Source organism: Notothenia rossii (assembly GCF_949606895.1).
Source record: "Notothenia rossii genome assembly, chromosome: 10".
NCBI lineage: Eukaryota > Metazoa > Chordata > Actinopteri > Perciformes > Nototheniidae > Notothenia > Notothenia rossii.
Window position 1 is genome coordinate 10,441,572 of NC_136908.1, and position 26,089 is coordinate 10,467,660.

The following is a 26,089-nucleotide window of genomic DNA, read 5'->3' on the forward strand; positions in this document are numbered from 1 at the left end:
TTCCTATCTGTGTGTGTATTATGAGATGTTGCATCTCTACTGCTGCTGTTGTTGTTTTTCTTTTATGTTGCACAGGTTGTCATATATACTGTTTATGTATGATTCTTGAAAGCCAGTCCAGCAAATTACTTTGCATATAAAAAGAAAATCCATTGGTGCATGCTGCCTGAAGATGAAGGGTATTATATTCGTGCGGCGGGCTACGTAAAGACACTGGCTGGGTAATATAGTGATGCAATTATAAGGAGCGTGGACAAAGAGGACACACAGAGGAAATAGCCTGGAAGAGAAAGAGAGAGACAGAGGGGGAACATGAAGGATGTCAGTCTGCATAGCATTCAGCGACACACAGCCTTCATTTTTCATCATACTCAGAGGTCTTTTATTTATTGATGAGGCCATGTTTAAAAATGATGACATAATATAAATGTTCAAAAACAACACATTCATTAAATGTGACATGACCTTGGCTTGATGTAACATTTCCTCAACTGGGAAAAGGGAGAACTTATGAAAAGTGATGGGAGATTTTTTTGCACTTTTTGTGAAAAGACAGGCTTCAATGGAAACAATGTCATTTTCACTTGTAGATGGATTTGACTTGTGATGAGATAATTGCACTTAATACTAAACCTATTTTGAAAAAACACCAAACATTAGGCAGATCACATTCTTAGTATCTAAAAAATAAGACGTGATTTAAGGAAAGCCCTTACTCAGGGAAATGAGATTATGGTAAACGTTATTTTTAAACAATAATAGAATAGGAAAGATTTGTTTTTGTTTTTTATGTCTTATCTTTTCTCCCAAGCTCCCTCCTCTCCTTCATTCAGTTTATGCTCAATGTGCTTCTGCTTTCACACACTCAATCATTTCTTCTCTCTTTCTCAGAACACCCAGACAGGAGTGATGTGTTGAGGCGGCACTCTCTTCTTTTTTCAGGCATGGGTGAGTTATTGAGGGACATGCTTGAACTCTATTCGATTTCCCTGCAGCAGAGTAGCTGTGGACAGGCCTGCTACAGTATCAGTCTTTAAAGAGCGGAGATGCACTGCAGGAATTTGTAGCAACGACACCCGGAGCAAAATGAGGCAGAAACATGTGTTCGGACTTCATTAAATCTCCTTCTTCTTCATTCAGTCAACGGATGTTAAAAAAGATGCACTGGCAACAGATGACTCTTGAGAATGGATGGAAACTTTTAAGTGTCTGCTTTGCATTTCCGAGTTTATATTCCATCTGGGAGAATATGCAGATCAGCGGAGAGTCTTTAAAGAGTTTATTGCTGGTGCAGAGAGTGATAAATCCACTGTATTACTGTTGAGGTACGCTCCATTCACCGTCCTATTTCCTCCTGAGGAATGCTAAATGTTGCCTCTTTGGCAAACAGAGCATTTCAATTACATACAGTTCAGTGTTGCTGAGGTTACTTTGCTTTATGGGCGTTATTACCAAAGTAAGAAGCAACGGTAAGATGTTTTTCTAAACCGTTTGATTGCTTGAAACCCACATGAGGTAATGTACAAGCTTGCAGTCTGTGTTTTTTTTCAGTTTTCAGCACTGGGTCTTCAAATGTAGCTTATTTTAGAGCTTATCTAAGTTTTGTAAAATGTTGGGAATGTCCCTTTTCAGGCTTTCCAGGCTTCCAGTACCCACAGTGTTTTTAGAACAGAAAGGGAATCAGTGCCTTCCTACTTTTCGGGTAGTCTTCGAACTTAGCGTGGTACCATCTGTAGAGAGTGAAAGAGCAATGTTCTACTATTACTTCAGGTATTTGCTTCAACGTGTGCCTTACACTGCATGAAATCCATCTTTCTCTGTATGTGTGTGTTATTATACTTACTTGTGGTGTGACACAGCCCTGCTGGAGAGGACCACTGCGGTGAAGATGGCGAAAGCTGTACTATGGACAGAGTATCCAGCCAGAGCGAAGCCGGCCCACTCCGTTATCTCTCCTAAGAAGTTGGCTCCAGACACATATTCAAACAGTCCGCCTGTTGGTGGAAGACACAGGAATGAAGACAGGTATGAAAAACTTTTCATATGTTCACTGGAGTCAAAAATAACCCAAATAGTTTATTCTGGAAGAAACATAACTATGATGTCAATTTTAAATCCATATCTGGCAGTAATAGTACTGACATTTCAAAGGCTAAAAAGGATCAGATAAGGTCAGTGGAGCACAACTAGCTCCACTGACCTTATAAATAGCTTAGCCTTCACTCTTTGAATGCAGGCCATGGGTAGTGTTGCTACCATCTGTGTGAAAATCGCATTCCTGGCAGAGGGGAATCCAGACGTGCCAGTAAGTTAATTTCCAGCGCGGCTTAAACGGCTTCCTCCCTTCTCGGCCTTTCCGTGTTTTTTCCTTAAGGGTTTCTTTGTTTTATTTCCCTTAAGGGTTCGAGACGGATGGTTTCAGCAGGTTCACCGCAAGTTCAGGCTTGAGGTGAGGGACCATGTTCTTAGTCAGGGTAGCCCTAAGGGGCCATAAAATGCTTTTTGAGTTTTTTTTTATTTCCTGTAGTGTGTTACATGGTTTGTGTGCATGTTAATGGCCCACAAAGGCTTTTCGCTTAAAGAATCATGATAACTTATTATTTAAGCAAAAAGGAAAAATCCATTTGAATTTGACAATAATGTAATTTTAAATAGTAGGAGTCTATGTGTTATTGGTTTTCTTTCCTAACACATACTGCCCTCAAGACTATTTGTCAGAAGCAATTTGGAAATGGGCCAAATCTTGTTGAGCCACCCTTGCCTGTCACTTGTCATACAGTGGCCATACATGTTTACATAGTAAAGGTCATACACTCTATGAAATACCCACCTCTAAAATGTTCTCTCATTCAGAAATGTATGCCTAATTCTTGTTTTGTTTTAAAATGAACAGTTCTATGTTTTGGGAAATACGCTTGCTTGTTTTCTCGCACAGCGCTGGACTAGAAGATTTATGAAAACACTGAGAATTGCAGCATATCTGTAACACTTCTAACCCGTTGTTTTTTTAAGCATTAATCAAATAAGATAATATTGCCTGCTGGCTGTAGCATATATTTGCCGTACAAACGCGAGTGTGGTATTAAGCAAATAAGCAGAAGATTAATTCAAAATGAATCTGGAATTATTCTGGTGCAGAATATAGCCTGCAGTATAATGTCCATGTTCCAGTATGGGGCTGGCTTGCTGTCTCACATGATTACTATAAACATTGCGTGGTTTGGTACATTTCTCTTTCTGTTTTAAGTTAAGTAAAACCACACACACACAAACACTAGGAGTATTGTGAGCCAGTGACACACAGCGGGAGCAGTCAAAGCAGCGAGAGCCTTTTTAAACACTAATTTAAGGGTTCATAGAGGGCAATGCAGAGAGGAGAAGATCTCTATTGACAACCAGTGATTCTGCTCACAGTGTGATCCTGTATAATCATAAGACCACACTGGAAAATTAGCATCTAGTGCTGTGTACATGGACCATAGAGGTCTGTGCCATGAAGTGATTACTGCTTTCCTGGCGGTCTCTAAACCGCAGTCGAAGTAGCCATACAATGTTCAGTTAAATATAAGTATTGTTAATTGTTTACAGAGGTGGAAGACATACTTAGGTGTTTTGCTTAAGTTAGAGCATTTAAAATGTACTTATAAGTTACAATATTAACTTCAAAATAAAGTTAAAGTACCAAAACAAAAATATATATATATATATTGGAATGGAGTAAAAGCACAAAAATATCCGGCACTTAAAAAATGTATATATTTAAAAAACACAGGAGTTGCTAGTCTATCGCTGCAATGCTAGAGTTAGCTGTCTTTGTTTTTTTTTGTAATAACTCACACATTAGCACAGACAAACTGAGCAATAAAAGGCACTAGTAGACCAGTAGTTCCTGTGTTTTGCAAGGTCAAATGTGTTTTTTTTTAATGTAGTCTGGTGGCTTTAAAGAAAGCAAGGCTAACGGCATAAAGGGCCATATATAACAACAAGGTGAAATGGTAAACATATTACAAATATTCCACTAATAACTGATATTGAGTGGGTAAATGTTGCTGCTGTTGTTGTTGTTGTTGTTGTTGTTGTTGTTGTTGTTGTTGTTGTAAATGTATGTTTTGCTGCTGCCCCTGTCCACAGTAGTTCTGTTTCTCAAAACTGGGGGATTGCTGACACACATCTACTCTTATTTATACACTGACTTTGGAAAAGTACATCACACAACCCAACTTCAAACTACTTTTTTTTGTTTTATTATTTTAGACCTCTCATCAAGTTTTTTCTCTTTGAAAGTTAAGTGTACTGTAACAGGCGTATAAGAAGAGTTGACTGTGGTGAGAGAAATCCTTCGGCCCAGTGTTAACTGATTAAAGCCCTTACCTATGGGAATCTTGTAACCAGTCTCTCCGGGCTTCCTGAGGTTCCTCAGGATGTGGTCAGAGTGCATGTTCACCAGCCAGCCGACCAACCACAGAACAGACCCTGGAGACGAACCCACGCAAAAGCTGCGTTAGCATGACATTTTACTGAGCGAAAGCCAGTCAGACCAGTCAGACAACTCAGCTATTCTCCTCCCTGATCAACCTCCACACAAATCTGGTTTGGCCTCATTTTTTATCATCTAACTCTCAGTAATGCAACATGAGCAGACATACCAACATGTTGAACATGTTTATAAAGATACATGTTTCCACAGTATTCATCATTAGTATTGCTGCTGCTGTGACACAACACTCAAAATAAACTTATTTCATGACACACTGCATGAATACAGTGAAATGTTCTTTTTGAAAACACTTCTTTCAGTAGTTCATATTAGTTCTAAGCTAGGCTCAAATATATTAAAACCATTTTAAAATTCCATATCTGACCCGTGTACACATTGTACATCTATAATCTACAACAATAACTAATTACATAGATGTCTGTTCATATACTCAGACAAACGTGGGACATTATATTATTAATTATAAAACTGTAATTATTTTCTATTTGAATGTTTTTTAATTTTGTTACTTGTCTTTATCTAATGCAGATGTGGTGGTTTGAAGAGTCAAACAGGGTAAGGTAAGGGGAGTGGAGGGGCGGTCACAGTTAAAAAAAACACAAACATTTGGAATTGTAAGTTTCCTGCTTGAACAGCAAGGTAGCCAAGAAAAACTGCTGAGCACTTAAAGGTTTGGAAAAAGGGAAAAGCACCTGCAGTGAAGCAAGTAACATAAAAAAGGGGAAATTACAAGGTGGACAAAAGTGTGTGAATGACAGCCATGGTTTTAACACTGGTAACACAGGTTTCAAAAGGGTAACAGCATGCCAGAGAGCCGTTCTGTCGTCATGCGTGGAAGGAGGCTAAATTACCTAAAGTTTGGTATGGGGAAAAAATGGCATGGTGGTTTTCTGCAGTGCTATTCAGTATGTTTCTTTACATAATCTGATCAGACTAAAACACATTACATTCACAGTTAGTTACACTTTGAGAAATCAATCAACCCAGTACTTTATTACTTACTTTTACTTGAATTTGGTTTTGTTTGACTTGAGTATTCTTCTTATGAAGTTTACACCACTGCTTCTGCCCTTATCCTTATATACGGTGTTAAATTAAATTAGTTGAACGTCTGAATCGGCTAATATGGACAAAGTACACCTGTTTCAAGGCTAAAAAAGGATAAGAAGGTAATCAATAATATACTGTTGTGTGCAGGCGTTACCTTATGCACCTACCCTAGCCTCGCACCTACCGGATGTATGTATAATAATTGTTTCTTCAACATCTGTCAATATATAAATATGAGCAATTCTTCACTTCCCATATGCTAATGTCACATACGTAAACTTAATATGACTCACACTCAAAGCTACACCAGATATATTTTACATCATGAAAAAGTGTCAACAAGACAAGCGTACCGTATGTGCAAAATTAGACCATTAATTTGGCCTTTGATAGAGAGTTAGCAGACACAAGACACCAACCTGCAATGAAGCGTGGATGTGTAACCCAATGTGCCGGGTAGTCAGCGTAATGGCTCAGGTACCTGATCTGCATGTATCCATTATACATGCAGAACATAATGGCCAGCACAAATGAGTCCAGTGGGGTTGGTTTACCTCCTCGGATTAAAAATGGATAAATGAGGGATCTGTAGCAGAAATAAAACAACAAGTTATTTCAAGTGTTTGCTTTGACATCTTGGATCAGTCAACTAGTAGGCTACAACTAAGCTAATATAACTAAATAATAACATGGAAAATGTTTCTGTATATTTTGCACATTTCCACACAATGCTTCTTAAACTCTTCAAATATTTTAAATGTTGATATACTGCACATTTTTTTATTATTTTATTTAATTTTCAGATTTGCTTGTAAACATCCTTTTAAATTAATGATAGTTTTAAGTTAAAATAATTCTATATTTGCTTCTTTTTTATTATTGAATTCCTTCTGGATAAATATTCCTATAAATATGTATCCACCCTTATACATCAAAGCAAATTCCTTGTATATGTAAACCAACTTGGACATCAAACTGATACTGAACATTTTTTGTGTACATTATTGAATTATCTTATTATGCATAAATATAGATTTTTATTTGAGGGAAATAGCAAGAGCCCTACATGTACACACTGTGGGAGCCACTTAATACATTATTTGTGCTGGTAATTGGCAAGCATGTTAGTTGCTCCAGATGTAATTGACTGTAATGATGACCTACCTTTGAATATAGTGGCAGAAATACATTGCAATGACCAGCTGGTTGGGCAGTAGTGACGTTTTTGCCGAGGATGTCCAAACTACCAGACAGAAAGGTACCAGGAAGGCAGGCAGCTCCTGCACGAACCAAGCAATCCGGGCATCAACTCGAAACCTGGCGGTGCTGGGAGCGTATCGTCCGTACGGGACATCCTGGAAAAGCAAAGCAACAAAAGTGCAGGCTGCCATGAAAATCATAAAGTAACCCAGACAGTCCAACACGTACAACTCCTCTTCTTCCGAGGAGAAGAGCCTGGATAGGATTGCGTCCATCACGGGAAATGTTATAAACTATAAACAATAAAGGAGGCTAAAATGTGATTTAATTAAACGCTGTGTCACCGAGTTATGTCATGGTTTTTAAGACTATTTACAGCCCGTGGATGTGACCGCATGTACACGTCACAAGCATAGCGTAAGGACCTATCACAGCCACTGGCAAGGTTTGGCATTCGATCCTTTCAGCCAATCAAAACGCGCTATTGCAACACGTAATTCAAAATGGGTGGGGTCTTACGTCACTAATACATAGTATCCATTCATTCATTTGCATTTTTCCCATGCTACGGACAATTATGTTATTACGGTTATTACGTGTTGGTTTTGTCATTCATTTATACTGTATATGTATGTGCTACTCCAGATGTAACATCAGCATAGCAGAAGGACTGTCTAGCAGCAAGTCCTCAAAAAAGGTTTTCGAGATACCCCTACCCGAAGTAGAACAAATGACAACAATGATTTTTATTATCTTTAGGGTGTCCCATTAATGAAATTGATTGTTGTCAAATTTTATTTTGGGGGAAAAAATGTTTTTTGGTTAGAACTACCCCAATCCCTGAAAAAGAGCCAAATTAGACCAGGCCGAATATGGGAAAGGTGACAAATAAAGCCCATAACTTGAGAATGATAACTCTTTTCCTCGTCAGATTTGCTGAGGTATGAACCAGGTGGCTGTCCTACATCACCAAATAGTCAGACAATTATTTAACTAAAAAGATACTGAATTATAGTCCTGTAAACTTAGCTTTAGTTTAGACGGAAATTGTACTTTTTGGTTATAGGAACATAGGACTCATCACTTTTCTCTCATTTATCAGAAAAACAGAAATCCCTAAAAAATATACCATTACTGAATTGTCTAGGGTGCTATTGAACACTAACCAGTAGTTGTATGGAAATATCTGGTACAGTTCTATTGCAAATCAGATTTCTTTAGACATAGGCCTCTTCTCTACAGTCAAATTCCGAATGGGTGATGGCATAATAGCCTATAAGTTAAGAATGCTCACTCTGATGGTCATTATATTTGGAGAGGGAAATACCAGGTGCCTGAACTACATCACCAAATCAGAATAAGAGTAACCCAATACAATAAAGTATTAGTTCTAAATTGCAAGCCTCTAAAACATAGCTGTAAATAGTACAGGTTTTATTGAAACTGGAATCTTAATTCAAAGTGCACTATACAAATCATCAAATAATTCTGTGAGAGGTCAAGTATATAGATACTAGAATATAAAATGTAATAAATGTCAGGTTCCTAAGAAACGGTAGGGAACACATTTTGACATTCTGCACAGCAGGTGCAGAACCCCGTACAGGGAAGGCCAACAGAGAGGCACTGGCACTTTCCACTCTCTCCACACTTTGCATCTTTGCAATACAAGAAGTCTCTCACTTCTGTAGGTGCTGGGGTTTTTGTAAATAGCACTGGTTGAATGCCCCCATCCCTGACAATCCACCCCTTGCCAACAGGACTCCATAACAAGGGTTTGGGTTCGGGCTGTGACACCATATCGCTGTCTGAAACATTGCTCTTTGTACATGTTGTTGAAATGCATCCTCTGTTGGCAGCTGATTTTCCAAGGCTGCATCTGTTGTTGATGCAATTATGAACCCGTTCATCCAAGTTTTTGAGTGCATGACATGCTGGTAGACAGTTAGACATGTAGTTGCCGCCCAGCTTCAGGACCATCTCCAACTAAACGGCCTCTTTGAGAAATTCCAGTCCGGTTTCCGTTCCGCCCACAGCACTGAAACATCTCTGGTCAGGGTCACAAACAACCTGCTGATGCTGATGCTGATGCTGATTGTCTTTCCTATTCTGTACAAACTAATTGTTGTGCCACAGCCAGTGAGTGCACGACATGCTGGGAGACAGTTAGACATGTCTTTTCCAATTTTTTCATGGTGTTGATGGGGACATATCTCTCTCTCATTCCATGACCTGCATGCATGTACACTATGAACCATGTATTTGCTTGCATGATATATGAGCAGTACTTCCACATCTGTGTCATGAGACCTCACAATGATGCGGGAATATGGCTCTGCCAGATGTATGGCATGGAGCACCATCCTTGTGTCTGTCTCCTCCTGATCACTGTACAGTGATGTCAAACTGCTGACTCCTGCTGTGCAGATGCTCTTCACCTCCTCCCCTTCGTCAAATCCTGAGTGTAGTCTCTGTGGGGCAGCAGTGACAATGTAGTTGCTCACAAACATGCACAGTGCAGTCTTGTTTCCACAACTCCTCAAGTACTTCCTGTAGTTTGGGACATTTGTTTCACTTTAGGTTATAACACTTGTGTTATTCTTCAGAGATGAGTCCTCATTACGGATCTGCACTTTTTTAATTGCGCCTGCATTGACACACCCGTTCACAAAATCATATTGTTTGGCACATATTATATATATATATATATATATATATATGTATATATATATATTTTGAAAACAAGAAATTAAATGTGTGGCCATGGTATTTGACAGGTATGACGGCCCACAGTCAATCAAAGACCTGGAGAGGCAAAGGAGAGGTGCAAGTGATGGAAGGCCTACACATGTTATCACTGGCAAAACAAATGTCCCAAACTACAGGAAGTACTTGTTAGACATGCGGCAACTACATGTCTAACTGTCTACCAGCATGTCATGCACTCACAAACTTGGATGAACTGGTTCATAATTAACATGCATAACAGATGCAGCCTCGGAAAATCTGCCGCCAACAGAGGATGCATTTCAACAACATGTACAAAGAGCAATGTTTCAGACAGCGATATGGTGTCACAGCCCGAACCCAAACCCTTGTTATGGAGTCCTGTTGGCAAGGGGTGGATTGTCAGGGATGGGGGCATTCAACCAGTGCTATTTACAAAAACCCCAGCACCTACAGAAGTGAGAGACTTCTTGTATTGCAAAGATGCAAAGCGTGGAGAGAGTGGAAAGTGCCAGTGCCTCTCTGTTGGCCTTCCCTGTACGGGGTTCTGCACCTGCTGTGCAGAATGTCAAAATGTGTTCCCTACCGTTTCTTAGGAACCTGACATTTATTACATTTTATATTCTAGTATCTATATACTTGACCTCTCACAGAATTATTTGATGATTTGTATACTGCACTTTGAATTAAGATTCCAGTTTCAATAAAACCTGTACTATTTACAGCTATGTTTTCGAGGCTTGCAATTTAGAACTAATACTTTATTGTATTGGGTTACTCTCTTATTCTGATTTGGTGATGTAGTTCAGGCACCTGGTATTTCCCTCTCCAAATATAATGACCATCAGAGTGAGCATTCTTAACTTATAGGCTATTATTCCATCACCCATTCGGAATTTGACTGTAGAGAAGAGGCCTATGTCTAAAGAAATCTAATTTGCAATAGAACTGTACCAGATATTTCCATACAACTACTGGTTAGTGTTCAATAGCACCCTATACAATTCAGCAATGGTATATTTTTTAGGTATTTCTGTTTTTCTGATAAATGAGAGAAAAGTGATGGAGTCCTATGTTCCTATCACCAAAAGTACAATTTCCGTTTAAACTAAAGCTAAGTTTGCAGGACTATAATTCAGTATCTTTTTAGTTAAATAATTGTCTGACCATTTGGTGATTTAGGACAGCCACCTGGTTCCTACCTCAGCAAATCTGAAGAGGAAAAGAGTTATCATTCTCAAGTTATGGGCTTTTTTGTCACCTTTCCCACATTCGGCCTGGTCTAATTTGGCTCTTTTTCAGGGATTGGGGTTGTTCTAAAGAAAAACCAAAAAAACATTTTTTCCCCCAAAATACAATTTGACAACAATCAATTTCATTAATGGGAGACCCTAAAGATAAGAAAAATCATTGTTGTCATTTGTTCTACCTCGGGTAGGGGTATCTCAAAATCTGAGGGCCCTTCCTGCTATAATGTTTAAAAGCTTTTGCATCAAGGATTTTTTTGTCATCAAGTGTATTTAATTCTTATTTTCATTATTTAGTTTTTTAGTTTTCATATTAAATATCTTTATTTATTTATTTTCAAGTTAGTTTTTATGATGGTATTATTTATTATATTATTATTTTATTTCTTTAATTAATTATCATTTGATTATTTTAATTCTTATAATTATAATATAATTTTGTTCACGTGCCCCAGAGTTGCTGGGGGCGTCTCCCTACTGTTATTATTTTATTGTTTTTGTATATATTTCATTTTCTTATTTATTTATTGTATTTTTTTTCCTAATTGTTTTATTATAATCATTTTTAATGTATTTATATTATTTTATTTTGGGTCATTATTATTTTTTATGTATTTATTACCATTTAGTTTTTTTCTTATTTTCTTATTATTGCTTTTCCTTATTATTTATTTAAATATTATTCATATTTTATCGATATAAATCATTTATATACATTTGAAACATATGGCCGTACTCGGGATTTGGACCCACATGGTGGTCTGCCTGCTCTAACCACTGAGCCATACAATTGTCTGCTAGTTAGATCTGTATTTACTGAATATTTCAGAGGTGATGGGGCGTCCTTCGGGGGCTTATGACTACCATTATTTTACCCAGGCAGAGGCAGACCCACACCTACGTCTTTTATTGATTTTGTAATTTTTTATTTGTATTTATTCTTTTTAAATATTACAATAAAAATATAGTATTATTATTATTGTATTTTTTTCCTTATTATAATATGAATTTTTAAGTATTTATTTTAATTATTATTCTTTGTTATTTATTTATTTATTTATTTATTACATTTGTTATCAAATGACGCCTATGCCTGTATGGTATTTGAGCATGTGGACACTTGTTTTAAATGTACTCTTGTATTTAAGTTTATATTTCTCTAGCTAGAATAACACTTAAAGAATTAAAGAAACAATTAAGTATTTTAGTACATCAATTGTATATTGCATATTATTTCGTGATCAAAACTTAATACAAAATCATTAAATGCCCAAAACTGCCTGAAGATGTTTTACTTTATTTCAGGCAGATATGTGGCCACCTAGAGGGGTCCTCATTCACGTGCGTCACAGGAACACGTTTTGAGAATACACAACGTAGCAGCAGTTCCTGTTCAAACTCAGTGTATACATTTTATCCGAGTTACAGTTAAAACTCGTCTTTATCCAGCTAACACGTCGTTTTGCAGACTCTTCTCCAGAGTTATCTGCTATTCCAACATGGGGAAACGAAGCAGGCAGAGGCAGAAAACCCAAAATACTGGCAGAGACGACAGAGACAACAGAGACAACGCTGTAAGACTCACTTTTTTACTGCTGCATAACCTGCTAATGTTTGCTGTAAAGTGCTCAGTCAGGTCAAATGTGCTTAACTGACTAAATGCGATGGTACAACAAATGTTATAATTTCAGATGTTTTTTTTTGCAAAACGTGTGCAGTCGTGCTGCTGCGACACTGCTAAACAGCTGCAACACCAGCCAGCTTCACTGTTAGCTCACCTTTACCTTTCCGAAGCGATGTTTTACCATTATTTAGCACGATTGCTCTAGATGCATGCCCCTTTTTTTGAAATAATTGTGTGGCTTCACCAGACTTTGTTAAGAAATGTGCACATTTTATGTGGCCAAGCGTACAGCTACTGAGCTACATGCATTGGTTTACCCTTTCCAAGCCACGTCGTTTTTAGTCCCAACAACATGCAGGGAGTACTGTGTGGTTTACTACATGCCAAATTGATTATTAGATCATTCTTTACTGTGGTATGTCTTAATATGAATATTTCGATTTATTTACCCTTGGCCTTAAGCAAGACAACTTAAAATGTAGAACTTTTTTTTATTTTTTTATAAAAGTTCTGTGTTCATCAAGCGTCTCTGATTAGCAGGTTCCAGTTATGCATATACTTAACAGTAGTTGTACATTATTCTTATTTTTCAGGGCTGGGGAGCTGGCTATGCAGACATTGTCAAGGAGAATAAGCTGTTCGAGCATTACTACCAAGAGCTAGGCCTGGTGCCTGAGGGAGAGTTTGAAGAGTTCATGAATGCAATGAGGGAACCGCTGCCTGCAACCATCCGCATCACTGGATACAAGAGGTGAGCCCGACATATCAATGACCAGGATCTCTTTGTTTTGTTTCATGGTCAAAGCCTACAAGATGCTTTCAAGGTCCCATGTCATGGCCATTTCTACTGATCATAATTCCATTGTTGAGGTCTACTAAAATAGATCTATATTGTGCAATTTTACAAACTCACATTGGTTTCTCATACAGCATCTCTGTATAGTATGTTTATTCACTCTGTCCTAAACGGCTTGTTGGAGCTCCTGCCCCCCCCTCCCTGTGAGCCCATTGTGCTCTGATGAAAGAACATGCTTAACCACATACAAAGTCCTTATTTTTAAGATTCATTACAGGTCTAAGCAAGGGGAGAAAGTTAGACCTTGTTATTTATCTTCAATAATAAGGGCTTACTAAAGTTGGTATGTGGGGTTATACCCACAACTTTACACCTGTGACTTATGTCTGGCTGCTTTTTAATGTTTTGAGTGCCTTGTTGTCAAATTTGCTGTATATAAACATGCCTTGCCATTCTCATGACCTTGATCTAAGCTCAGGCTTGTAAGAAATACATTAGTATGAATTGATTGTGTTTGTCATGTCTAATTACTGCTGCCTGGTGCAAGTGCTTGTTGTGACTACATGCCCACTTTGTCCTCCTTTCTGCCTTGTCCCAGCCATGCCAAAGAAATCCTCCACTGTCTGAAGGAAAAATACTTCAAGGATATTCAGGAGGTGGAGATCGATGGCCTGAAGATTGAGGCTCCACAGCCTCTTAAATGGTAAGATCTCGTGGTGTAGCTCGAGGCGAAAATACCACGCAGATTCAAACGAGAAACTCAGAACACACTGTCTCTGCTCCAGGTATCCCGATGAGCAGGCCTGGCACACCAACATGAGCCGGAAGATCATCAGGAAGTCTCCGCTGCTCGAGAAGTTCCACCAGTTCCTGGTCAGCGAGACTGAGTCGGTGAGTTGAGACGAATCAAACAAAAATGGACCACAATCACCTGCAAATGAGTTGGCATTTTAGCACTTCCTCGTTTCGAAGTCAATGTTTTCTTTATTTTTTTTAATGAATTGAAATACTGTGGTTGTGTAGCTACCTTTAGCTTAGCATTGGTGAAGTAGTTTGTTTGTAGCAATACCTTACTTATTTACATCTGGTGTTTGCTTTTACGCTTCAAAAATGATAAAAAGTGGTGTTTATATGTGGAGACTGTCATCATAAACATTTGTTCACCACAGATTTATGTTCACATATATTCCAAAATCTAATCCCTTGTGATGCTAAACTACGGGTTGGCCTACAAAGATACAAAATCACCGTCCCGCTCTGTTGAAAATGAATGACATTTACCCTGGATAGGGAATTAAACAAACCCCTGAAAATGTCAGAAGTCACAGAGAAATGAATGGGCATCATTCTTGTGTTTGTCCTTGCAGGGTAACATCAGCCGACAGGAAGCTGTCAGTATGATCCCTCCTCTCCTCCTGAAGATCGAGTCCCACCACAAGGTAAAAGCACTGCCCTCTTTGAAGGTTAAAATGTCTTTCACTGTTATTTGTAGTTTTTTGCTGTTGTGCTCCCTGGCAGAGCTCGCCCCCCGTGGCTTGAAACAGCTGATATATCTTTGAGGTCACACGATTGTGTTTCTGTGCAGATCCTGGACATGTGTGCAGCTCCAGGGTCGAAAACGGCCCAGCTGATCGAGATGCTCCATTCTGACATCGACGTGCCATTCCCAGGTAAGACACAAACATGTAAAACCATGGAAGATAAGGGAGTAAATCAGCCGCCCGTCCCACTTTGACACGAGTTAACTCTCATCCACTCTTGTAGAGGGCTTTGTCATTGCCAACGACGTGGACAACAAGCGCTGCTACCTGCTGGTGCACCAAGCCAAGCGTCTCAACAGCCCCTGCATCATGGTGGTCAACCACGACGCCACCTGCATCCCCACCCTCAAGATCGACTCGGACGGCAAGAAGGACATCCTCTTCTACGACCGCATCCTTTGTGACGTGCCCTGCAGGTCAGCACGGGGCTTTACCCTCATGATGTCTGCTTCACTGACACGCACTGTATTACAGCACCGCAGGAAAGTTAGGGTCTGAGGAGGAAGTGGATAAAGGAAGAAATATGGCTGATAAGCTGTGCTGTGTGTGTGGGCGTCTGGCTGGAGGAGAGTTTTGTGTAACAGATGGAGATCATTATTCACCCTGTCTGTCAAACGCAGGGTATTTACAGGTCCTTTATATATGGTGGTTCATTATGTTCTTAGTGTCTCAGTACGTTGTAAAATCTTTCCTCATGAAATCCAGTGTCATTTTATGGCCAGAACTGTATTTGTTTGCAAATGCTTCCCGAATTAAGCCAGCTGTGGCGCTGAAGCCAGGAGGCTCTGCCAAACACAACGGAAGGAGGACAAGAAGTAATGAAGACTGAGAGAAGCAGTCAGCAGTGATGTTAATAGTCAGCTGAAGGCCGGCGTTTTGGCAGTTTGTGCTTGGCAGACTTTTTTTGCCGGGAAGTTGTTTCTGCGCCCCGGGCAGAGTCTGAGGATGTGTCTGACTTTCTGATTTCTGCTCTGCAGCGGCGATGGCACCATGAGGAAGAACATCGACGTGTGGAAGAAATGGACCACCAGCAACAGCCTGCACCTCCACGGGTAAGTCTCGGACATTGTGTGTTTGCTAGGATTTCTTGCTCTAAATTGACTTGAGGACGAGGGAATGGAGTGTGTTCTTTTGCTGCTAATTTAAGAAGTTGGCAGTAATACAGAGCATATGTGTGTGTTGATCAGGCTCCAGCTGCGTATCGCTGTGCGCGGTGTGGAGCAGCTGGCAGTGGGAGGGAGGATGGTGTATTCCACCTGTTCACTCAACCCTATAGAGGATGAGGCTGTCATCGCAGCGCTGCTGGAGAAGAGCGAAGGTAACAAACACTCGCACACTAACAAAGGGCAATTTAAGCAACACTTTTTATTCAAATCAAAGTTAGTTTTCTAGTTTTGAAGTAAGAACAAGTCTGGGCTGGTTCTCACAGCCAGTTAAGATATGAACAAAGTTTGCAACACAGGTCCACATTAATAAGGAGTTCATCCACTGTGGATATCGGTTTAAAAATGTTTGTTTAAAGTCACCTATGATGTTGAGCAGCTTAGTTTGTGTCGTAGCTGGAGAAAAGCGAAGGTAGTAAACACTCAAAATCACTCAAGCAATACATTTCAGACTTTTTATTCAAATCAAAGTTATTTTTTCCATTATTTCGCTGGCTAAAAGGATTTCGTCCACTGTGGATATCAGTTTCTATAAAAAATGGTCTTTGTTTTAAAGTCAACTATGATGTTAACCAGCCTAGTCTGTGTCATAGCTGTAGTTTGATGTCTTAATTATCAGTACTTGTAATTCATGTCCCAACCATTTTTGTAATTAATTAAAGTTAGAATAACTTAAAGTTAAAATTCAACAATTTTCAGCCTATAATCACAAGGCCAAGCTTAGCCTCCACATTTGAAACAAGAGACATTTTTTATATCTGTGGATTTGGAAGCTGTGTATATCCGATTCCTTGTACCTCATATATACGTGTAAGGAAATACGAAAACAAAATGTATTTAAATGGTATAGAGAATATTTAATTAGACCCCAGGTCCATAAATATCAAATCCATTTGATAATCCTCTGAATGTTACAAAAAAGAAATTATCCTTCGGGCGCGATTCTATTTTTCGGGATCAAGAAATATTGCATTAGCACATGTCTGAATGCACACACAGAAAACGTTTGATACTCTTCTGTAAAAGAAAGGGTTCATTTTATTCCAGCAGCCCTTAACACTGTATAATTACTCTTTGAGATCAGAGAACATAAAAAAGCGGAGCAGTAGCACAAAAGGTCAAACGCTGTCGAGCCAAAGCCACAATTGAATTCACTTGTGATCTGCCGAATGCACCTGTTATATATTCTATGACTTGTTATATTTAGATATAAATCCAGCCCTTTTCTGCCAATTCGTAATGTCTTTCCTGTCCTCGTTGCCAGGAACGTTGGAGCTGGTCGACGGATCAGCTGATCTGCCGGGGCTGAAGTCGATGCCTGGGGTCAATTCCTGGAAGGTACTGGAACATTTAGTTTAAGAAATAACAACACTAAAACAAATCAAACCATAAAGGAACATCAAAGTCGGACCTAATTTGTATGTGGATTTCTGATAGTTTTGTTTGGCTCACACACTTGTAACCTATTGTTGTGTGTGTAGCTGATGACCAAGGAGGGCCAGTGGTTCTCTGATTGGTCCGAGGTTCCCGTCAGTCGTCAAACGCAGATCCGCCCCACCATGTTCCCGCCAACAAACCCAGAGAAACTCGCCAACTTCCATCTGGAGAGATGGTATGTACACACACAGCAACATACAGTGTGTTTGTGCCATAATACTGGACACTGTGAGGGTCCCCACAGTGTGGCTTTCAGTCACTTGGAAAAGAGACAGAGTAAATTTCCTGTGTTTGTGTCATGTGTGTTTCCAGCGTCAGGTCCTGAATTCACTTAAATGGGGGAAATGAACAATCAGGCAAATTAAAGAGCGATTCCTCCTCCATGTAGTCACCAAATCAAATATTAGACCCATTTTTTTTACAAGCCATATATCATAGGAGCATTCTGACACAAACATATCATTTTCAGACTGACAAATCGGGAGAAAATGTTCTCAGTTTGAGCCCGATATGTCTGATTAGTCTGTCTCGGCAACAAACTATTCCAAGATTAGGCAACACTGAGCGTCAAACTTGAACAAATTTTAAGCTAAAATGAATAAGCGAGCACACGTTTGTCATGCTAAATTTGTTTGTTAGGATGCAGCAAGTGTATACCATTTTGGCGCCCCTTGTAATGTGTCATCTTTAGGTAAATGGCACCTTCCTGTGTAGCCCACAAACCTTTGAGTCATGTAATGTTTTTAATATCTTTAGAAGGCTCTACAAGCAAAGCAAATAGCAGCATTGAGAGCAGGACGCCTTGTTAAAAGCCCCTTTTGAGGGCCAAAATAAGAGTTTTCTTTTGGTAACGATGGGTTTGAATATAAAAACATGCATCCATCTTAATAAAAATGTTCCCTTGGTATAATTTGTATAGTGTATAGAAAATAAATTGTCCTTGAATCTCTTTCCCCTCTCTTAATTTGGCTTTTATTTCTTCTTCTTTGTATCCTCCTGAGAGTATTTAGCTCTCATCAAAGCAGAGAAACGCATCTGCACCAACACTTTCAATTTATTCTGATTTCATCGATGCCAACTCCATTAGCCGAGTAAAGCGTCTGATTTATTTTCTTGGCGTCATCTTTCCCACACACACACACGTCTGCATGGATGCACATGCATGTACACACCTGCACTCTCACTTAATGGTGGATGATGTCACCTCTACTGCAGCTTTTACTTTACAGCTCAGTCCGGCTCCAGGCAGGCCAGCAGAGGGAGCTATCGTCACACGGTGGCTAAGCCTCTCTTTATTTAATGCTGGAAACATGGTCTGCTCAGTAGGGGGCAACATAAAGACCCCAAAGCCTTGATTTATGTTTGTGTTTTCTTTTATTGCAGTATGAGGATTTTGCCACATCACCAGAACACTGGAGGGTTCTTTGTGGCTGTGCTGGTGAAGAAAGCCCCGATGCCTTGGAACAAAAGATATCCCAAGGTACACACACACACACACACACACACACACACACACACACACACACACACACACACACACACACACACACACACACGCACCTAATGCATGATTAGACAGTCAGTTTTACTTGAGGAGGGAAATGGAGCAGAACTGAAGTGTGTTGAAGCAGCCGTAGCCCCCCCCCCCCCTCCCCCCCCCCTCCTTTTGCATCACTCACCTGTTACTAACAGGGCTGCGACTTCTTCTTTGTCTCTCCTCTCGTCTCCAGGTGAGGCAGGATGTCTCCTCCAGCGCTGCAGCCCAGACTGAAGGCTCCCCCGCAGCCTCCATCCCCTCCGGTACTCCCTGCCCACCCGACAGTGCTGTTGAGGAGGGGTTGGGGGAGAAAGTAGAAGAGGAGGAACCCAAAGACTCTCCCTTAGCCCTGGAGACAACTGATAAACTAGAGAGAGAGTACGGGTGAGTCATGGCGATGCGATCAGCTAATGAACAAAGGAAGGCGGCGAGTTCGTTAGGCGACATGTTAAATAGATGACAAATCTCTCTCTCTGACAAACGCAACAGTAATTCTGAAGAAATAGGCACTGTTCAAAGGAATAAATCACCCACAGAAAGAACATTGTTATATCTGATGCTCACCCCTAGCAACAGATGAGTTATTGGAGAAAACGTTAATATTCACACATGCATCCATTGAAAGCGAAAGATCCAGAAATGTTTAAAAGTATTGATTAATTGAAGTAAATCGCGGCTGCATTTGACAACAACAAAGATGTCATCCAAGCAGAGGTTGCGCTAGTCTTTTTCACTGCCCGTCATTTTGACAGACAGGATCTTAACATTTCCGTCAAAATTCAGTATTACCCGTCGGCCTTTACACTCTGAGAGAGACAGACAGGCAGACAGGCAGACAGACAGACAGGCACACAGACAGGCAGACAGACAGACAGGCAGGCAGACAGACAGACAGGCAGACAGACAGGCAGACAGGCAGACAGGCAGACAGGCAGACAGGCAGACAGGCAGACAGGCAGACAGGCAGACAGGCAGACAGACAGACAGACAGACAGACAGACAGACATGAACTGCATGCCCACTGCACCTCGCGGGAGTGCGCAAAGCGTAAAGCCAAAACGCAGACACTTCAATGATTTGTAGGGCAAAGTTGGGTTTGGAAACGGTATCATATCCTTTTTGGCAGGCATGCTTAACACCAGAGCCTGGCTGCGGGGAAACTTTGGCGCTGTTCCGAGTTTGTTCTAATCCGTCAAAATGACGGACTGCTTTCAGATTTTTTCGTCATTGTTAAAAAAGATACGTCGTAGACGGAAAATATTCGGTTAATACGACCTCTGCATCCAAGTCTCTTTTGTTTAGTTGCATGCTCAGTACTTCCTAAACACATGCATTTTGGCTAAATCCTTTTTATTTAAAGCGGCCCTTTTATGCTTTTTGGGTTTTTCCCTTTCTGCAGGGGGTCCGTGGGGTCTTAAAAAGTATTAAAAGTTGATAAATCAATTTAGCAAAAATTAAGGCTATTAAACAGCATTTTCCAAGGTATTAGATTGTGTAGCTTGTTTTCAATAAGAATATAAATTGTCCAAAGAGGTTGTATTCTACAGTCTGCCTGAATGTAATCATTGCGTAGGTGTGTAGTGTGATTCTGTGTACTTTATTTATGGCATCCCGTTGGATTTGACGTCATCTGAACAGGACATCGCACGCTCACTGCTTGATAGCGTGCGAAGGCCCGTTTACGCCGGTTGCTAAACAACATCGTTATGGGGAAATGCAAGTTTGCGTCCAAATGGTTGGAAGATAAGGAGGAAGGACAATCAATACTGTGTATAGTAAATGTGAGGTAAATTGTGTCGCCAAGGTAACCGGTTAAAACTCAAAGTGGCGATGAGCTCTTAAAATGTATGGAAAGGGTCTTTAAAAAGGTCTTAAAAGGAATCCATCTGACTTCAGGATTCCTGCATATACCCTGTTCTTGTCGTGTGTTATATAGGTTTTTGTGCATGCACATGGTTTGCAAAGGCTTAAATCCCTATGTTTCCTCCAGAGGGAGAATAAGATTTGCTGCTCCATTTTATATCAATTCATTAAGACTTTTCCCTCTTGGACTCGAGTAAAACAACGTTTCTCAAGAACTCCGAATGAGTCATTGATTCGCTCATTTGAAGATAGTTACTTTAAAGCAATTTCCTTGATTGTTTGTTGGCCAAGCTAATCTTTAGAAGCTCACACAAAGTTCTTCCTCCATTAAAGGTTTATTGGAACTTTTGACATTGCACACAACCCACATGTATTGGGTAATTGAAATGTAAACATACCTATCAAATTAATGTCTCCGTTGTGTTTCCCAGACCTCCCGCCTCCAAGAAGAAGAAGCTGTTTGGTTATAAAGAAGACCCCTTTGTGTTCCTCACTGAAGAGGACCCCGTCTTCACCACCATACAGTACGTCTCTATAAGACATTGCATTTATAGTTTTGAGCATTTTAGTGACACAGCCATTCAACCTTTTTCTGTTTTCTCCAGGTCTTTCTATAATCTATCCCCCACCTTCCCCAAGATCAACGTTCTGACCAGGACCCACGACGGCAAAAAGCGCCACCTGTACATGGTGTCCAAAGAGCTGCGCAACGTGCTGCTCAATAACAGCGAGCGCATGAAGGTCTGTCTGTGTGTGTGTGTGTCTGTGTTTAGATCACTGCACATGTTGAAAGCCTGGGTCGATGATGATGACAAAGCATTTCCTCCCATGGAAATACGATACAAATAGATAAAACAAATCAATGATCAGTTATTTTCTGGAGGCAGTATTGATCACACTATACATAGAGCTTTACATAAGGATATGGGCTAGCCATTCAGTGGGAAAAGCAGACGTGAACGTAAACATGTCCAGTAACACAAATGGGAACCTTAGAAATGAGCATAATGGGGCCCCTTTAAAGCTGACTGTCAAGTTTGGTTAAAATGTCTTGTCAAACTTTTCCTTACAGCGATTAACCAAAAACATTCTATCCCCTGCTCAATGCGTAAAACAGGGAATTTAAAAACAAACAATTAAAAATAGCAAATGACAAGTTCTTGCCACCGGGGATTAGAAGTAGCCCGTTTAATGAGTCTCCTGTTTGTTTAATCAATACACCTCATCATTTGGTTTGGTAATCAAATATTCTGCTAATATTTGTCAAACACTGAATACGTCTCTCTACTCGGCACACACTTCCTCTCAGCAGAGTGCACACACACACTTACATAAAGCATGTGGGGGCGGGACTTATACAGGACTAGTATTTATCCTCATGCTCGCTGTGCTTTGAAGTCTGAGGCTAGTAGTCGTAAAAATGTTCACACACTGTAAAATACATTTAATTAGAATAGAAAAATGTAATGTGTAAAGTAGCCGTCTTATGGAAAGCTCTGTTTACAGTGAACTCAAAAAGCTCTGTTTACAGTGAACTCAAATAAGTGCCATTATGTTTCTTATAGCAGTGCATGTGCCAGCTTTTGGCTACGGAGATATTGGCTTTACTTTGGCACATTATTTTCAGACTGAGTGGACGTGTACCCATCCATCTGAGGGAAACAGTCTAACAGATGGGATGCTCTCACATCCCAAATCCCTCTCCTCCACCCTGCAGCACCTGACCAGGTGGTGCTGTGCGTGACTCACTCTCATTGCTCTCATCACTTATGAGTCACTTTCTTTTGAGCTAAAGCACAATGAGTTGCGCGTCTCCAAATTATAACCGATAATGGATTCAGTGGCTAAAATCTGAGTGAAGGAAAAAGTGCGTACCATAGAATAGAATTGGGAGGGATGAAACCCTCTTTAATGGTCACACATGCAGAGCACACAGTGACATTTGTTCTCTGCATTTAACCCATCCTAGTACCAGGAGTCTAGCACTAGGAGCAGTGGGCAGCTATTGTACAGCGCCCGGGGAGAAATGGGAGTGAGGGGGAAAGGGGGATGTCCGGTGCCTTGCTCAAGGGCACCACGGCAGGGCAGGAGGTGAACTGTGACCTCTCCAAGTAGCAGTCCACACTCCATATTTTAGCTCTGGTCGGGGACTTGAACCGGCGACCCTAAGGCTCACAGTCCAAGCCCCTACTGACTGAGCCACTGCTGGACTACCGTCTCTTCATATCTCAAGTTTCACAAAGAGAATTGTGGGAGAGAAACTCCTTCTGGAGGGAAGATGGGGATTTTAACCTTTGCAGACCATTTACATGCACAGAAACCTATATTACACTCTACAGGAAAGGGATGACTCCAAACAGCACAATAGGGACTCTTTAATATCATATTAAACAAAGATGAAAGTTATTGGTTTCTGTTAGGTTTGGAAAGGATTCATCATGAATATTAATTTGTGAAGTGTTGTTGAGTTTTACTCTGCAAAGCTAACACTTTCCTCCCACTCCTGCTGGGACACCAGCAACCAGCTGCACTCTGTTTACACACAAGAGATATCTTGTACAGTCGATGCCTCGAGCAAGGCAGTTTGGGGAACATCGGTAATTACAACACACATCAAGAGTAATACTACAAGACCTCATGTAACATAATTAGTCCTTTATTTTCATTTAATTGACCACCCTGGGTTAGGTCTTCAAGAGGGATAATAGTTAGTGCAGTTAAAGACAGGAGGATTTGGCATCTTTGTGTTTTGCAATAAATCAGCATTATTCTATTTGTGTTACTCAGGTCATCAACACGGGCGTGAAGGTGTGGTCTCGCAACAGTGATGGAGAGGAGTTTGGCTGTGCCTTCAGACTGGCTCAGGAGGTAACACACACACACACACACACACACACACACACACACACACACACACACACACACACACACACACACACACACACACACACACACACACACACTGTATTTTCACCACAGCATCCTGGACATCACTTCTCATCCTCACACATTCAGTAAAAATAATCTGCTGTGAACGAACTTGTTCTGTGTCGATCAGCGTGTTATAATCATAAGCTTATTTATTGTGAAACCATGACGCCTTAGCTGCACATTTTTACACCACTATAATCCTATTTTTGAATGCAAACTAACCTCGTGATTGAAATACATGCATCAGTACATACAGCAATGCATTGTGACATGCTTGGCTTGCATCCGTATGACTTCCACACCTTCCATATTCTTTCATTTGATACTAAATGTCATCGTTAAATCATCCCCTTATGTCTCCTTTTAACACGCAGTTAGTCTCCCCTCCTGTCACTAATGTATTCTCCACAGAGGCTAAAAAAACAAGAGCCAGACGGCCGAGTTCACACTCCACACAAACTTGGAATTAATTAATTTCATATGCACCATTTTTACGATATTATATCAGCCTGCAGATTGTCATGCTCATCTCCGCTTTGTGCTCTCAGGGTATCTACAGTCTTCAGCCGTATATCCGCTCCAGGATAATCACGGTGAGTGTGGAGGACATCAAAGTGCTGCTGACCCAGGAGAACCCCTACCTCAGCAAACTGGAGGCAGACGCTCACGCTCAGGCCAAGAAACTGGGTACGCACGGCACACCGTCATCATGTATTCAAAACGCAGTGATGGCTTTCAGACATATTAAGCTCTGTATTTAATATTAGTGCAGATGTTACTACTACAATACTACAGTTTCCTTTTTGATACTGAAACTAAATATTTGTTTTGGGAAGCAGCCTGGAGGTTTCTGGCTTTGGCTGCCATGAAATGAAAGAGAACGAGTAATGCTCCAATTTCCTGAATAACTTTTGTTGAGTTGCCCTTGAGCAAGGCACTGACCCAAAAACACACTGACGGGAGGAGCTGAGCAGTTCCAGGCAAAAAGAGAACTGTAATTACACTGGGTTATTTTCGGATCTGTAAGAAACCGTACTTGGAGATAGAGCTGCGACTTGTCTACTAATCAATTAGTCCACCAAAAGAAAACAATGGAAATGATTTAATGATCCACTACAGCTTTTGACATTTAAAAATGGCAGAGAATTTAGTTTTACGACTAAAATTGGGGGGTATCCAATTGTCTATTTTATATCATAACAAAAGGCATATTTTGGATTCATAGTGGTGATATTAAATAGACCAAACAGTTAATCTAAAAAATAATCTTCAGATTAATCCATAATGAAAATAATAGTAAGTGTCAGACCTACATTGCCCTACAGCTTCTTGTTCTGTTTGGGGCAAATGTTTTGATGCTTTTAGTTACTCTAAAAGTTATCTCTTTCTCTCCACAGTGATGGGCAGCATTGTGTTGAAGTACATTCCCAACCCAAAGTAAGTGTAATTTATCTTATGTTTGAATGCAACTTTTTTGAGGTCTTTGTTCATTCCTGACCCTCACCATTACCCTCTCGTTGTCAGTAACACAGAGGATCCTCAGTGTCCCATCCAGCTGTGCGGCTGGAGGGGGAAGACGTCCATCCGAGCCTTCGTCCCCCGAAACGAGAGGTTTCATTACCTCCGAATGTTGGGCGTGGAGGTCTTCAGAGACAAGCAGGGCCAAGGGGACAAAGGCCCGGATGGAGAGAAGGCGGTGGAGGGAGTGGAAGTAAAGGAGGAGGCGGGAAATGGCGCAGAGGAGAAAGGAGAGGAGAAAGAAGTGGGGAAAGATGTGGGGGACATGGACTTGGAGAATGGTGATAAAATTGGATCATCAGAACCGATGAAGGAACCGATGGACTAGCAGGTGAGGGAAAAGAGGACTGACGAGACGTAGCGCAGCTCTAAGAGCCGAGGACGAGGATGAAGACCACATTTTGTGATAAGGGAGGAAGAGCCCGTTTCCCACCCTGCAGCTGAGGAAGGAGACCCTTCCTCGCCGATTCCATCGGGATTTTTATTTTGGTTTGGAACCCCTCCAGGAGTCAGCTTATTAGTTAGTCTTATTTTATTGATATGTTTTTTTTATTTTTAACAAATGTATTCCACAGCTCAAGTGGCTTCAATTTGTCTTCCCGTAGATAGTCTTCAGAGAGGTTCGTATGAACTGCCATCTCATTTTTCTAGATCTGCAATAAAGCCAAACTATGGAGTCAATTAAAGCGTTGAAGATTAACTGTGTCACCTGCTGCTCTAATTATTTGACTCTAAGCTTGTTGAAGTATTAAAAGCATGCCTGAGAAGGGGTTGATTAAGTTCTGCAAATTCAAGACATCATAAAACAGCTAACAGGAATTATATGAAGCTGTAAAACAGTGGGAAATTAAAGGGGAACTGCTGCATCCTGGGAAGTCTGAATGATGGGTAAAGGAATACTCCGGAACAAGTTCACATAAATTAAAGTAACATAATTTACGTCTATGTTTCATATCA

The 26,089-nt window shown here is 40.5% G+C and overlaps 2 protein-coding genes across 2 annotated transcripts; one reads left to right on the plus strand and one right to left on the minus strand.

Moving 5' to 3' along the window:
* Positions 1 to 358: 358 nt before the first annotated feature.
* Positions 359 to 7,152, minus strand: srd5a1 (steroid-5-alpha-reductase, alpha polypeptide 1 (3-oxo-5 alpha-steroid delta 4-dehydrogenase alpha 1)). Its single transcript, XM_079654455.1, has 5 exons — positions 6,713 to 7,152; positions 5,968 to 6,134; positions 4,372 to 4,473; positions 1,844 to 1,994; positions 359 to 1,730 (listed from the first exon to the last, which is right to left on the minus strand). The coding sequence occupies exons 1-5, from the start codon at positions 7,021 to 7,023 to the stop codon at positions 1,664 to 1,666; spliced, it is 798 nt and encodes a 265-aa protein (XP_079510581.1). The 5' UTR covers positions 7,024 to 7,152; the 3' UTR covers positions 359 to 1,663.
* Positions 7,153 to 12,031: 4,879 nt separating this feature from the next.
* On the plus strand, positions 12,032 to 25,832 carry nsun2 (NOP2/Sun RNA methyltransferase 2). The gene is made up of 19 exons (XM_079656173.1): positions 12,032 to 12,296; positions 12,940 to 13,097; positions 13,741 to 13,845; positions 13,928 to 14,033; positions 14,510 to 14,581; positions 14,728 to 14,812; positions 14,907 to 15,099; positions 15,661 to 15,735; positions 15,871 to 16,001; positions 17,111 to 17,184; positions 17,328 to 17,458; positions 18,667 to 18,763; positions 19,014 to 19,204; positions 21,115 to 21,207; positions 21,289 to 21,424; positions 23,471 to 23,551; positions 24,163 to 24,301; positions 25,012 to 25,051; positions 25,139 to 25,832. Exons 1-19 carry the CDS (start codon positions 12,222 to 12,224, stop codon positions 25,458 to 25,460), a joined length of 2,304 nt encoding a protein of 767 aa, XP_079512299.1. The 5' UTR covers positions 12,032 to 12,221; the 3' UTR covers positions 25,461 to 25,832.
* The last annotated feature ends 257 nt before the right edge of the window (positions 25,833 to 26,089 follow it).